Below are 16379 nucleotides of genomic sequence, written 5' to 3'. Positions count from 1 at the left end.
ATTTTCAGCCTTTCATGTTTACCAGCTGTTTCCAGAAGGTGTTTCATTACTGAGAATTGTCCATTAACTGCCAAGGGGTAGTACTAAGTAATGACAGCCCACTGCTTCCTTTCCACTTTACCTGACAGCTTCAAGTTTATGCTTTGTAATTAGTGAACAGGGAATATGCATCAAACACACCATTTTGGTCATATCTACATCAAAATGGCTAAACTACCAATCTGGTGAAAAAACAAAAAAGCTAAAACATAAAGACTTAAGAAGAGTTAATTAATATGTAGTGTCCTAGAAGTCAGAGACTTAAAACTAATTACTACTAACCTCTAGAAACACTGCAGTGATTAATGGATTAAGGACATCTGCCTTTTCTTTGACCTAGAAAAAAAGTTACAGTGTTAAGTGAGCACAGCAGATTAAAAAAACAATAAGCAGAGTATGATCCCACTTTGAAACAAACACACACCCCATACATAAATATAAGCATAGAAAAAGCCTGGACTGAGAGACAGCAAAGTGTCATCTCTGTAAGTGCTTTAAACTTCCTTCTTTATATCTTTCTGTATTATCCAAATTGAGTGGACTCCTTTGTAGTTTTTTACTGACTTTAAAAAGTATTTTCATTTTGGAAGAGGCAGTAGAAATAGGACATTTGACCAGAAAACTTTAGAACAATTTTAAAACAAAAGATGCGGACAAGGAACATGTGCTCAAAATACTCAATGGTTTTTAAGATGGACTGTTCGGAAAACAAGGAAATAAACAATGCGAATTTATTACTTGCATGTGTTAGCACCTTATAGTTGACTTGCTGGGTTAAAGTATCTTTATGAAATACCTGGAAATATTTGGCCTCAGAAGATTAACTTCAGGAAACCCAGAAGCTCTATTAAAGAAAATACTAAGGGAAAAAGAGAAGCTGCATCAAGGATTATCCCTTACAGGAATAATCTAAACTCAAAGTACGAAAAATTAGTTTGGGCCAGGCTCTTAACTAAAATAAATTTAAGGGCCCAAATAATTTTGCTGCCACACTGACACTTATATACTTACTACAAAGAGATTTTTTTTAATTGAGGTATAATTGACATACAATACCATACTAGTGTCAGGTGTACAACATAATGATTCGATATCTGTATATGTTGAAAATGATCATCACAATAGGTCTAGTTAACATCCAGCACCAGTTACAAAAATTTTTTTCTTGTAATGAGAACTTTTAAGATCTACTCTCTTAGCAACTTTCAAATATTCAATACAGTATTATTAACTATAGTCACCATGCTGTACATTACATCCCCATGACTTATTTATTTCTTAACTGGAAGATTCTACCTGACCCCCTTCACCCATTTTGCTCACCTTCATCCCCCACCCCTGGCAAGGACCGACCTGTGTATCTCTGTGCATCTATGAGCTTGGTTTACTACAAAGTCATTTTTATTTGCTCATTTTAAAATGCCCTTGATTTTATCCTAATTCATGATTACTGATTTCTGAATCATCTTCCATAGTTCACACAACTTCAATAAACTTCTACAATTCCTTAAAAACAAAAAAACTTTAGTTTTAACTACATCTCTCCTTCTGGCTGGTAACTGCAAAATATGAGCATTGCCATAGTGTAAGTAAGGCACTGCTCCTTAAAACTAAAGTCAAACTTTGGGTTTTTATTTTATCAAGGTCCACATTTCCTGTGCAGGTCTCAGAGGGCAGCACAAAATATACTGCAGATTTCAAAAAGGGGAGAATAAAAATGAGTTGCAAGTCAGTTAGACATAGTCAAGCTGATCCTAAAATTCACACAGAAATGCATAGAGTATTATCTGATAGTACAAAGAAATACTGATACATGCTACAATGTGGATGAACCTCAAAACAATTACACAAAGTGAAAGAAACCAGACACAAAATACCACATGTTGTATGATCCCATTTATATTAAGTTTCAGAAAAGGGAAATCCATAGAAGAACGTAGAGCAGTGTTGCTTAGAGCTAGGAGAGTGTGGACGGGAAGGGAAAGGGGACTGACAGCTAATGGTATGAGGTTTTCTGGGGGATAATGGAAATGGTCTAAAATTAGATTACAGTGATGGTTGCACAACTCTGTAAATAACCTAAAACCATTTAATTATACACTTGACAGGGCAAATTTTATGGTATGTAAACCATATCTTAATAAAGCTGTTTCAAAAAAAAAAAAATAGACATTAGCCCAAGAGGAGACACGAATTCTTACCCCGGCAGTTGTTAGACAGGTGGTGAACTCTTTAGACAGAGAGGACAGCTCTTTACACAACATAACTGTCATCCTAGAAAAGAAGGGAGGAAAGTCAGGAAGGTTCCTTTTATTTTCCAATAAGCTATATTTAACAACTGTGAGAAGAAAACAAACTACTCCTGGTACCAAATGTGAAAGAAGAAAGCTTTTCAAAGGGAGTAATTATGCCTAAATCAGCTACTAATGTATTTGGGGATCCACTTGAGCAGGCCTTCATGTTACAGGAAGAGGAGGTTCAGTCCTTGGAAAAATACTTTTCTACAAAATCCTCTAGAAAGTACTATACTTCGAGTTAAACAAAGGAAATAACTAAAATACTTTTGTTTATTTTTTTTGAGGAAGATTAGCCCTGAGCTAACATCCACTGGTAACCTTCCTCTTTTTGCTGAGGAAGATTGGCCCCGAGGTAGTATCTGTGCCCATCTTTCTCTATTTTATATGTGGGACACCTGCCACAGCATGGTTTACTGAGTGGTGCTAGGTCCACACCTGGGATCCAAACTGGCGAACCCTGGGCCACCGAAGCGGAGCATGCAAACTTAACCACTACGCCACTGGACCAGCCCCTAAACTACATTTTACAGAGACAAGATAGTACTCAAAAGATTCTACATTCCATTTAGAAGTATAACTAAAATAAATATTTATTCAATCATTCATTCAACAAATATTTACCAAAAGCCTTCTATGAGCCAGGTACTGTTCTAAGCACTGAGGATATATCAGCAAACAAGCAAAGTCCCAATTTTCATTGATTCTTATTTGCTAATTAAGGAAGTGTCATTATGTGCTGTCAAGTCAGTTATGACTCCTGGTGACCCTATGAACGGGTGATTGTCCACAACGTCCTACCCTCAACAGCCCTACTCAGCTCCTGTACTCATGCCTATGGCTTCCTTTATGGAGTCAACCCATTTCAAATTTGGTCTTCCTCTTTTCCTGCTGTCCTCTACTTTTCCCAGCACTTTTGTCTTTGCTGAAGAACCCTGCCTTCTCAAGTTGTGCCCAAAGTAGGACAGCCTCAGAGACCACATATTTATATGGATGGATGTGTGTATATGTTTCCACACACACACACGCACATTATACAGTCATGCATCACTTAATGACAAGGATATGTTCTGAGTCATATGTCCTTAGGCGATATGTCACTGTGGAAACATCATGGAGTGTACTTACACAAACCTAGATGGCATAGCCTACTATACACCTAGGCTGTATGGTACTAATATTAGGAGACCATTGTTGAACATGCAGTCCGTCACTGCATGAAACATCATGTGGTACATGACTGTATACTGTACATGTATGTATATATGCATATACATACATATATACACAGATATATAAATATAAACACATAACATACATACATTTGCACCAGTTGGTGATATGAGCTAAGAAAATAAAGTGAAGGATTAGAGAATAGCAGAAGGTACTATTTTAGACAGGGTGGTGAATAAAGGCCTCTCTGAGAAGGTGGTATTTGAGCGGAGTCCTGAACTCAGTGAGAGAGTGGGCCAAGACTGAAAAAGCATTCCAAGCAGTGGAAATAGCCACTTTTCCAGAGAACAGGCTGGTTTGGGGTTGTGAGTCCCTCATCCTAAAGACGTTCAAGACAAAACCAGGCCCCTCTGTGGGATGTTGTAGAGGGTCAGTGAAGCCCTATGAAGAAGAGGTCTGGAAAATAAGGGCCCCTCCCAATCCTAACACACTGGACACTCACACATATTTTTTTTCCAATGAAAATTTTAATTATTTAATTAGAAGATTTATTTAGAAGTATTTTTTTCCCTGACTACCCACATCCTATTATTTTTGAATTTTTTGTTCAAAATCAGCAACATGGTAAAAAGAAAAAAGGGGCGGGGGGGCAGCGGGTGTTGGGACTTAGCCAGACCTGGGTTTAAATCTCAATCAGCACAACTTGGACAGATTGCCTAACTTCTCTTGAGTCTGGGTTTCCTCATTTTTAACGCTGGAATAATCACTTACCTTTAGGGTTGTTGTAAAAATTAGAAATGGCACGTGTAAATCCCTTAGCATGGTGCCTGGCATATAATCAGCACTCAATAATTAATAACTATTAAGAATTGAAAACGGAACTATTTTCTGGTTTTATTTATGCAAAACTCTACGCCTATTAATAGAGACCAATAATCTGAGAAGAACTAGTTTTCAGAGTATGAGTCGGTTAATAAAAAAGGGTAATGAAAAGAAACAACACCCCGGCTACTTATTAACTAAAACCCAAAATGAACAAACCTCTAATATGTGAATAGTGCAATGTGAATAGCATGTTGCTAAGAGAAAAGTTTCTACAACTTTGGAAATAAGCCAAGAAAACTCTTTCAGCAATTTGCATCGTTTAGAGGGATACTCATACTCATACTTACTGGGAAAGGGTTCTGCTCCTTTCTACAGCTGTCACTTCCTGCTTCCTGCCGTGCAGAACCAGAGCTGCTGTTTTGTGAAACAGTTCAATTGAGTAGGCAGTTAGTTCTGCTAGGCTCCGGATTGCAAATGCATGGATATCCTGGACGGAAAATCAAAACAAAGCATGTTGTCAGTTTTTCATTCCAGAGGAAATCACACCACCTTGCTCCCCTCGTACTGAAGGATTCAATATCTTGAAATTCAATATCTTGAAAACAGCAGAGACTAACAGCTGCTCTTCAACAAACCTCCTCTTCTTTCATAGTAGTGATGTAATTTTACAGCTGGGCTCATAGCTGCAAAAACAGAGGCTCCCCTGAAATCAGGTGTAACCACGTGAGTAACTTTCGGCCAAAAAATTTACATAAAGATTGTCTTATGGCAGGTTCTGGGAATCTTCCCTGTGACACCACACACATGGACCCTTTGTCTCTTTTTCTTTACTCCTTCTTTCATCCTATAGTCTGGAACTAAGATGCTGCAATCTTGGATCACAAGGTTGAAATTACAGATAGCAGTGCAACAAAATAGAATATGGTTAGGCCCCTGATTACAATACCCACATCTCAAATCTTAAAAGAGAAAAAAAAAGCCTTAGTTGCTTTGGTTACCTCTATTGAATTTTTATTGATATGCGCAGTTTTTTCTGCTTCCAACTGTTTTTCTCCTTCTTCCTTCTCTTCTAATGGCTTGGACAGAGATGTCCTGATCCACTCGTAGGCTGTATTTCTTGCCTAAATAAGAAAAAGATTATTGTATATCAATAATTCAATTCAACTCAAGAAGATTACTGCGCACCTACCAGGAACATGTTGGCATCATGGAAGTCAGTGCTCTTCTTCTCACCTGAACATACGATCTAGCTTTCCAGTACTTATTTTAATACTTCTCTCTATAACACTTAACACTACCATCCAACTCACTCCTTCTGGAATTCTCTAATCCTCTGGCTTTTTTAAAAACTGAAGTATAACTTACATACAGTAAAGTGCACAAGTCTTCAGAGCATAACTCAAGAAATGTTGACGTGTATATGCCTATGTAACTGCAACCCAGAGCAAGATACAGAACATTCCTATCACCTCAGAAGGTCCACCATACCCCTTCCTAGTCAATACTGATCAAACTGAGTCCCCACCACCCTGCCCAAAGGTAACCACTCTTCTGTCTCACAATAAATTAATTTTACCTGTGCTTAAAATGCATATAAATGGAGTCATAAGTACGATCTAATTTGTGTCTGGCTTCTTATGCACAACATAATGTCTGTTAGATTTATCCATGTTGTTGCATGTATCCATAGTTCATTCTCATTTACTGCTATGTAGTACTTCATTTTATATATATACCGCAATTTATCCATTCTCCTGATGATGAACCTTTGGGTTACTTCTAGTTTTCTTTGACTTTTGTAATACAACTATCTTTTGTTTCTCCCCCTACTCTTACAAGCATTCTTCCTCAGTCTCTTGTTATGTATTGATCCTCCTTTGCCGGCCCCTTAGACACCAGTATTATCTGCAGTTCTAGCCTTGACTCTCTACTTGTCTCACCTACTCCCTCTCCTCTCCATCCATCCTGTTTCAGTGATTTTAACTATTTCCTAACTGCCACAGACTTCTAGATCCTTATTTCCAGCATGACCTCTCCTGAAAACATGTTCCAACTGCCTGCTGGACATATGCATCCAGATATTCTATAGGCATCTCACATACACATACAAAATTTGAATTAATCATCTTTCTCTCCCTACCCCCAAATTTTTCATCCTCTTTTATCCTCCAGGACTTCAGAGGAGCTACCATACACCAGTCACTTGAGGCAAAACATGACAGCCATCCTAGATTCTTCCCTGTCTAATCAATCACCAAAGTGGTCTGATTTCACCCTACATATTGCTCCAATCTGCTCCTCCTCTTCCGCTCTATTATCACTACTTGAGTTCAGATCTACTTTACGCCAATAGCACTCTGATTGGTCTCTGCTTCTGATCTGGCTAATCTTAAATCCATCTTCCATAAAGCTACCAGTGATCTAAGCTCAGAGCTGATCATTCTTCCCTTCCATAGCTCTTCATCACCTAGATCATGCTTCTTCCCTTGAATCTAGGAAGTTCCCACGACCTAGATCCTACCTACTTCTCCAGCTTTGTCTCTTACCCACATTCTACTTTATGATCTGGTAGTAATGACCTGTAATGTACCTGTTCTTTGCTTATGCTATTCCCTTAGGCTAGAATGCCCCTCTTATTTTTTTTAGCCAGGGTAGGTCTTAATTTTCTTTCAATCCTCCACCCAGACATCATCTCCTCCAGGTAACTTTCAAAGGCTTTCCAGGAGTCGGCTCGGTGGCACAGTGGTTAAGCGTGCACGTTCCGCTTCTCTGCGGCCCAGGGTTTACCGGTTCGGATCGCAGGTGCAGAGATGGCACCACTTGGCATGCCATGCTGTGGTGGGTGTCCCGCATATAAAGTAGGGGAAGATGGGCATGGATGTTAACTCAGGGCCAGTCTTCCTCAGAAAAAAGAGGAGGATTGGCAGTAGTTAGCTCAGGGCTAATCCTCCTCAAAAAAATTAAAAAAGGCTTTCCAGGAGACTGGGCACCTAAACAACCCTTCCCTGTATGTCCAGTCTCCTGACCACCCATTCAACTTAGTATTTACCAAACACACTGAAAAACACTGTGTCTACCTCCTAAATAAACTACATTATTATAGGATAGCTGTACAGTATCTTATTTGGATTTGCATACCAAGTGCCTGGCACACTGTAGAGAATATCTTGTGTTTTTATCTGGCCAGCATCCATATCTCCTTTCTTTTGGTAGTAGATTCTAGATTTTTCTCAGTTCATGAGTTTTGGGTGGGGTTGGTTCCATCCTCTGGCTTCAAGGATTGGCAAACAACTCAGGTTTAGCTACTAAGAACATTAATCCCCCTGTCCATACAGTGATTGGTTCATGGATAGAAAGGTGATCCAAGCCAGGTCAATGGCCATCAGCCTTAGGACATCTGATAAAATTACTGGGCAAGGGAAGCCCTCTTTCTGTTGGAGAGAAAAAGCCACTCTGAAGCTGCCAGGAGTCATCTGACCACCCTGTGGAAAAGTTTCCCTAGGAAAGAAGCCAAAACAGAAGCAAGTAGAGTCAAGAGCTGAAAAGGTCAGGTCCTGGGTAGAAAGCCATGACTAAAGCCAGTCTTGCCCCTTGATTCCCTAGTTTCTTGAGCTAATGAATTTTCCTTTTTTCCTTAAGCCAGTCTAACTTGAGTTTCTGTCATTTGCAATGAACTGTTTTCTCAGGAAATATTTACTGTCATTAAATGAAGGCATCCACTTAAATAACTTTATATAAAGAGAATGTGTTCAGAGCCATAACCAGGCAATAGGAATCCAGAGAAGAACTTGAGAGTCATTCCAACTGAAAGAATCATAGGTTTTATCACAGATGTAGCATTGGGGTTGGGCCTTTAAGGATCAGTAGGTGAGGCTATACCCAAAGCTACAACATGAATGAGCTAGAGCAGAACTTACGTACCCAGACATTCATTTCAAGGTTCTTCCCCTTAACACCATGCCTCCCACAAAAACCCTCAGGAGCAATCTGGTTCTGACCTATAATCTTCCTAGTACTTACACATAAACCTCTCAAATTCACAAAAACAAAAAGAATTAACTATATAAAGGCTTCCAAGCAGGAAAACGCAAAGTGTGCTAAGAAAACTGTGAGATAACTAGCAAGACCACAGCACAGGGTGCAGGCATTTATCAATTCATTTGTGTATTATTATTATTATGCAAATAGGTACCTCATACTGTCCTAGGTGCTGAGGATACAGTGGTGACTAATACAAACCATGACCCTGCTCTTTATTCTAGTGTGGAATGACAACAAGCAAACAAAACATTCATGAAGAAAATAAACTGGAGTGATGGCGAGTGTGGACTGGGTGGACAGAAAGCAAATTTGGTTTGAGTGGTCAGTAAGGATCTCTGACCTTATTTGAGCTAAAATCTGAAGTTTAAAAGGAGCCAGCCATACAAATATTTAGACAAAGTGAGTTGTAAGCAGTTTGGTATATTTGAGGAACAGAATGAAGGCCAATTTGGAAAGGATACAGAGGACAGAGAAATATGAGAGAAGATGAGGTTGGAGTGGTGAGATTTTTATAGAAGAGAATATTGAGAGATGAGGCTGGAAAGAATCATAACAGTTGACTAATAGTCCAAACAGTATGGGAAATTCTCTGCAGTTTCTTTGAAGAAATAAAATGAGAGAAAAACTAGGGATTGATTTATCTGAGATTTTTTTTTAAAAAAACTGGAGAAAGATAAGGCCAAATAAAAGAAAAAGAAAATTGATACCATAAATTTAACATGCTTGAAGGAGATTTTTAGTAGGCATAGTGCATACCCAAAATGATCTCTCTTGTAATAAAGACATTAAGGCATTATGCACTACTGTGCCAATTCAAGGTAATTTATCATCCCTTTCCAAAATTATCAATGTTACCCACCCCCCACCCTTATAATACCATCGGGAACTTCCCACTGGTGAGATCCGGAGACATAGGTATTAAAGCAGAACTTTGAGCTTAGCTTCTCTAACAACTTATTTTTTTTCCAGTTAAAAAAAACTGAAGCCTGGAGAAGGAACAGGATTTGCCCACATCATATGTGAGTGTCAGAATAAGAATCAGAACTGCATTCTCAGACTCCTGCTTCATTGCTTTTTCCCCTACATCACACAGTCTCCCATATAAATCCTTGGGAACAATCTGGCCCTGAGCCTTAACCATTCTACATCTTAAGTCTCAACGTTATTTGTACTATTCTTGCAACTTTTCTCTAAGTTTGATATTATTTCCCCCCAAAACCCCACTATGATACAAGCTAGAAAGTGCTGTAGTAAAGCGCAACAGTTGAGATAAGGTAGATGAGCTGCTAGACGGTGGCCTGAAAAGCTTTCTTAGAGAACGCAGCATTTTCACTGGACATGGGAGAGTGAGATAACAAATCAAACATCATATTCTGTACCCTGGGATATGTGGGAGAAGGTGACTGTGGTGACGATACAATGACTATCAGCTCTCGAGGGCCAGGAAGTAATGTGCACCTGCTGCTAACTGGTCCTGAAATGTTTCTCGAGATTAAGAGAAGAGGATGAAGAGGCAGCAGACAGCCCAGGACCCAGTGAAGAGTGTCTCATGAGCTGGCACTGGCATATATGCTATGGGTACTGATCTAGAAAAAGACCGTCCCTATCCACTCTGAGCTTTGATTAAAGATCCTCCATGTTCTACGTGTGTGAAGAGAGCTCTAGCAGCACCACCAAAGACCAAGGCCTAGGCCATGGGACTCTCTCATTTCCACAGGCTAAACTGTCATTTCTGGGTCACTGGGCTCTGAGAAATGGTAACCTCCAGCTTCCTAAGGGCAAGGGCCACATCCCATCATCTCTGAATCACTCAGAGCCCTGAAAACAGTGAGATATCAATAGAGGCTGGCCAATTGGTATCACAAAAGCTGGTGAGCACTGTCAACTTTAACTGACCTCAACTGTGGTCTAATTTAAGCTTTCAGACAGGCAAAGCATTCCAAATAAAAACAGGTAAGGTGGGCAGATGTGTTGCAGGGGGCAGATGTGAATTCAGCATGCTAACATGCAAAAGCAAGAGGCAGGCAAAAGGTGCAGAATACAGAATATACCCTCAATCTTGGTGACACCCCTCTTGGTGACATGGAAAGAATCTACAATCTTACATTCTTTATCCACTAAATCCAAACAATTAAAAAAATGAAAATCACCAAGAAATAATAACTTACCCTGGCAAGTTTCTCTGGTTTGGAGGAGACATTCAGCTGGGAAAATAACTCTGTTATCTCTTTGGTAAAGTCTTCATCCCCTAAAAAAAACGAGTTCCATGTAAAACACTGCAGAAAGACTGGTGAGGATCATGAAGGGGAGAAGGGGGAGAAGGGAGAGGCGAGGAATGGTAGTAGTAATAACAGCAGCAGCAATTTATATGAGCATGGTGCCTAAGTGCTTACAGAATTCTTTTATGTATATTATATCGAGGAATTCTTTCAATGGGCTTATAAAAACAGTATCATTATCCCATTTCAGAGATGAAGAAACTAGGGCTTGAACAGGTTAATTTATTTCCCCAAGATCTCAGAGCAAATTAGGCCTTCCCACCCCTAGTCCAAATCCTGTGCTCTTTGTATTACATCCCAGAAGTATAAATGGAGAACTGGTGAAGGCAGAGTATTAAACAGATACTATGCATGTGCTTCCAAAAAAAGTGGAATTTAAGTTGGAACATAAAAAATCAGTACAAGTTAGGAGAACGGGAAGACTTTCAGGCAGAGAAAACAAGCACAAAGACCCAGAGGTAAAAAAAGGCTTGGCAAGAAGTTTCATATGGTTGGGAGTGTCCTAAAGTAAGAGGGAGAAGAGGGGTAGGAGGAAGCTAGCAAGGTAAGTAGAATCCAGGTAATAAAGAGCCTTATAAACCATGGTAAGGAATTCAAACTTTTTATTAAGGGAATGAGGTGCCACTGAATGATTTTAAACACAGACAGATATGTCCAATTTAAATTTCAGAAAGATCACTTTGGCCCCTGGGTAGGGGATGGATTAAAAGGGGAATAAGAAGTGGGGCAGGAGGCTGAGGCAATAATTCAGGATCCAGGTAAGAAATAACTGTGGATAAGAAGAAAAGAAGAGAAAAAGGGATTCCAGAATGTTGGAAGGATGGTAAAGAAGCTGTTGGAATGGTAAGAGATGATGGGGAAACACAGAATACATATCTATACTTGAGAAATAGACAAACAGGTGGATCAAGATCAAAAAACAACCAACACATCCAAACAAATGGCAGGAAATGCTCTCTTTTCCTCTCCACTCATCTAAATCCTATCCAATCTCCCCTTTGAAGACCAGCCAAGGCTTCTCTACAGCATAGAATGCAGAGAGAACTCTTGTCCACAGAAATCTTTTAGTGCTTATGAGCTATATGAGTATTTCTTAGTCACCACTTCATGGTTTACCAGGGCAAATTATTACTCCTTCATACCTGCTTTCTCTCTAAAATCCTTAGGGAAAAAACTCTATCTTGGTACTCCTCTCTCCATCTGCTATCCTTTTGTCCTTCTGTCTTCACATTCAAGGCAGAGAATTCAAATGGTTTAGTGATCCCAGGTATAATATGGGTTTGGAAAAGCTTATCTCACTAAATGATACAACTGAGACCTATAAAACCTGACTCTTAGGCAGGCATTTTGTTTTCCAAGCTAAGCTTTAAATTATTTGGGTGGAAAGGATGAATCTGAATCCATACTGGGATGCATACACCCCAAGGGGTTCAGAAAATAATCCAGTAGAATGCAGGGGAAAAAATGAAACTTTTATATATAGACACCTATCTCATTCTTTAAAAAATTCCACTTTAGGGTATACTTTAGAATGTAAATATTATTATAGTAGTACATTTGTAAAGTCTATAAACATCCAAATATACATGTGGTAGGTCTAAGTGCTCAAAAAACTTTTACTGCTAAGAGTTGATCAAAAATGTTAGAGATCCCTGTCATGTACTCCCCACAGACCTGAGTATAGAAAGTAGTTGTTGGATTAAAATAAAAGCATGTAAGAATGGAAAGGAGGCAGGGCTAGTGCTATGGGGAAACTTAAGAGAGAGGCTGGCATCTCCCCTGGCAGGAAATCTCCTTCCGAAGTGAAGGTATCAGGTGCTCAAGATAGAGGGGGAAGGGTTAAAGATGCTGATAGAAAATGAAGATGACTAACATCACCAGAACCAGGTTCTGTGGATTTCCCTCCCCTCTGCTACCAGCACTTTTTTAAACAACTTCATTGAGGTATAATTAAATACCAATGCCAGTGTTACATTCTCAACCAAAATCACTGGGGAGAGCTGTTGGGAAGGGCGGCATGCACCACTCCAGTGCTATTTTTGCAGAGTCCTGATCTCTGGCAAACAGGTAGGGGAGAAAAATATCATAGACATAAATCCATCTGTTTAGAAAATCCCTCGAGTCCTCTGAACGGTATTTAAAGACCAGGATTTCTGATTACTATGCAAAGCCAGATGTTGACTAAATTGAACAAATACTGTTAATGGCACTATGTACAAATAACTTAAATTAAGTTTATAAATAACTGGGGATTGTCACACCAGGGCTTGGTTAGGAAGAATGGAGCAACCTAAGCAAATCAAAATTAATTTATGAGTTTCCTGCTAAGTGAGACTTTTAAAAGGCAGACCTTTACCCACTTACATCATCCTAATAATGAAAATAATAGCCACCACTTATTGAGTGCTTACTATGTGTCACACAATAAGTATAATACTTCATTTAGTCCTTATAACAACCTGAGAGGAATTAGCATCCTCTTCTTACAGTTGAGGAAACTGAGCTCAGTGTGAAGTAACTTCCCAAGATCACATGGCTTAGTAAACAGCTGATCTTGATTTTGAACCTAGGTCTAACTCCAAAACCCATCCTTTCATCCACCATGCTATACTGCCTTCTCAATACCTCAAGACAGCTTTAAGAACTTATATTCAAGAACCAATTCACAACAGGACTCTTTATATAGAGTAAGATGTCATTTGGCAAGATGTTATATAACCAGCCAGTTTGACTTCCTAGAACACAGGGCAAAACACAAATGGAAACTAAAAAGAAAAAGTCCCTCTCAGTACAGAATCTATACATTCAACTTGATGTCCTTCTCTCATAAGAAAGACCCTAAGACTCTTACTCAGACAGTGCTCTGCATTTAATACACTAGTCTTGAATAAGACTAATTATCTGGGTTTCCACCAAAGCAGATAAGAAATAGAAAATGAGATCTGGGGAAGCCAGAAGCAAGCTCAATGATAGTGAAGAGAACTAAAAAACAGGCAGATAAATGTTCAGAAGGAAATAAAGATGCACAATTCTAAAAAGCAATGAGAGACATTGCTAAAAGTACACTGGTTTAGGATAACTTAACCTAACAGTTCTCAAACATTTTGGTCTCAGGACCCCTTTACACTCTTGGAAGGTTTTGAGAACCCGAGAGTCTTTTTCAGTGTTAGCTACATATCTATCAACATTTTTCATATTAAAAATTAAAAGTGAAATGTTTGAAGTATTTATTATTAAAAATAACAATAAACCGGGGCTGGCCCCGTGGCCGAGTGGTTAAGTTCGCGCACTCCGCTGCAGGCGGCCCAGTGTTTCGTTAGTTCGAATCCTGGGCGCGGACATGGCACTGCTCATCAGACCACGCTGAGGCAGCGTCCCACATGCCACAACTAGAAGAACCCACAACGAAGAATACACAACTATGTACCGGGGGGCTTTGGGGAGAAAAAGGAAAAAATAAAAATCTTTAAAAAAAAAAATAAATAACAATAAACCCACTACTTGTTAACATAAATAACATACTTTTTTAAAAAGCTATATTTATTATAATACAAGTATATTTCAAAAAAGAAAAATGTTAGTGAGATGAGTGCCACTGTTTTATATCTTTGCAAATCTCTTTAACATCTAGCTTAAAGACAGCTGGAATCTTTTACCTGTTTTTACATTCACATTGTTGTGATATGTTGCTTTGTTTAAGTACATGAAGAAATTCCAAGCTCATAAAAATATGTAGCTGGAAAAGGGAAAAGTACTTTAAAAGCCCTTTCAGATAATTGTGGATATTCTTTCATAGTACACCAAAACTCAACAAATGGTTATTTCTTAAAGATTAGTTGCAACATGGAACCTGAAAACACATCATGAAATTTTGAACTCAGTTACATTAAATTAAAATACGTTAGTCTATCTTTTGCCCAGGCATGATTTTGTAATGTCATGCATTAGTTATTCGAAAAATACTGGTTCTCTGAGTTATGCAGATCTTCCAAATGCTGACACATTTCATTATAAAATATCCCAAAAAGATGAAATTTGTTAGTATCACCACCAATTTCACCAGAAAAATCTGTAAGCACTGGGAAGCTGTCAAGCACAGTAGCAAATACAACTTTTGCAAAATTCTAACTTTTGCTTAGTTTGAATTTTATTAGTATGAATACTATCAGTTGCTCTCCTTGAAGTGAAAGCTCACTTAATTCTTTTTCAAGAAAATATTACCAAATATCCTATTCTGAATAGTCTGTGTGATTGGAATCTCTTAAAATAAAAAAGGTTCAATGAAAAAAACAGGTAGTTCAGCTTACAACTCTAACAATACAAGTGCTTTTCCTTGAGACAACTTCAGTATGCATCACACAGAATATGAAAAGAAGTATACTCAAGGGTCAAGATTTAATAAAATTAATAACTGTTACTGCTTTGTTAGGACAAGGCTAAACAAAATTGGCATTTTATTTATTTATTTATTTTTACTGTGAGTGCATGGCAGTGAAAATACAATATTAATACAGTTTGGTGCCACTGTCTTGATTCATGCTAAGGCACCAGTAATTTAACCCACCACTGCTTTTGCACCATTAGTGCAAATGTCAAAAAATAAATAAAATTTTTAAAAAGCAAATTACATCTTGGTATTATTATGCAAAGAGTTTTGACTCATGAACTCCCTAAAGAGGTCTTAGAGACCCAAAGATCTGCAGACCACACTTTTCAAACCACTGATTTAATCTATCACATAGACGACAGACCCTATATGTCTTGACGGTTTCTGAGGAAATTTTTCTATTCACTTTTAATGTTTATAACTTTTTGCTTCATCAGAAAAGGCAAAACTGTAATCATTAGATTCTACTAAAAAAAAAAAGCCAGTCAGCTTGCAATATATATTAGAAATTTACAGGTAAAATGTTAAATAAAACAACTTTTAAAGCTTAAAATTCAATTGCCCAGAAATTATGCTTTATGTAAACCACCTCATTTCCTGATTGCTTTGCAAAAATTAGTAGCTACTACACTTACATTTTCTGAGGGATGTAGATATTAAAATATGGCATAAGAAAATTTTAAAAATGAAAAACACTAACTATCACCCCCATTTTGGATAACTGCCACCCTGCAAGCCTCAAGTCAAGAGGAGGTCAGGGGTCACAGGAGTCAGAGAGGCATGGGAGCAGTATCCAGGGATATAAAAGCTCATAGGATGACCAGCCAGACTGAGGCAGGAATTGACAAAGGCAGCTCTCTAACTGAAAAAGCAGGCAGAGATGTGAATTGCAAGATTAGACTTGGAGAAGCCACAAAGAGTTGGAGGGAAGAGGGGCTGGAGAAGAAGACATGCACATGGTGAAAGACTGCAGAGAATTCTGCATAAAAATTCTCAACAAAAAATGTAAAATCAGGCTAGGGTAACTGGAGAGAAAATAATTCATTTGAAGAGCAAGGCACGACATATAAACACACTACATCCTCTCCTCTCAGATACTAGATTTCCATATTACCTTTTTTCTCTTCTTCCTCTTCCTCACAGAATTCTGCTAGGGAAAATGCTTCTTTGAGTTGCTCCAATTCTTGTTTTAGAGTCTCTAATTCTTCTCCACTTAGAGAATTAAGGATAGATTTCACCTGAATGGATATAAAGAAAAAGAAAAACATTCTCAAATGGAGAAGAGGCTATAGATCAAATCAAAATCAAAATTATGAGCTCACTAGCCAACACAAGCTATTC

At 38.4% G+C, this 16379-nt stretch overlaps 1 protein-coding gene across 1 annotated transcript in view; it reads right to left on the bottom strand.

The window, feature by feature from the left end:
* The window catches only part of FAM114A2 (family with sequence similarity 114 member A2), a 34450-nt gene that overhangs the window by 3073 nt on the left and 14998 nt on the right, over positions 1-16379 (bottom strand). Inside the window, exons 8-13 of the mRNA XM_014846924.3 lie at positions 16153-16276; positions 10541-10620; positions 5330-5452; positions 4679-4818; positions 2241-2313; positions 322-375 (exon numbers count right to left, since the gene is read on the bottom strand). Of these exons, the coding sequence (XP_014702410.3) occupies positions 322-375; positions 2241-2313; positions 4679-4818; positions 5330-5452; positions 10541-10620; positions 16153-16276 (594 nt within the window). The remainder of the gene's footprint in view (positions 1-321; positions 376-2240; positions 2314-4678; positions 4819-5329; positions 5453-10540; positions 10621-16152; positions 16277-16379) is intronic.

Source organism: Equus asinus, chromosome 9 (genome assembly GCF_041296235.1).
Source record: "Equus asinus isolate D_3611 breed Donkey chromosome 9, EquAss-T2T_v2, whole genome shotgun sequence".
NCBI lineage: Eukaryota > Metazoa > Chordata > Mammalia > Perissodactyla > Equidae > Equus > Equus asinus.
This window is presented reverse-complemented; position numbering and strand designations above follow the sequence as displayed.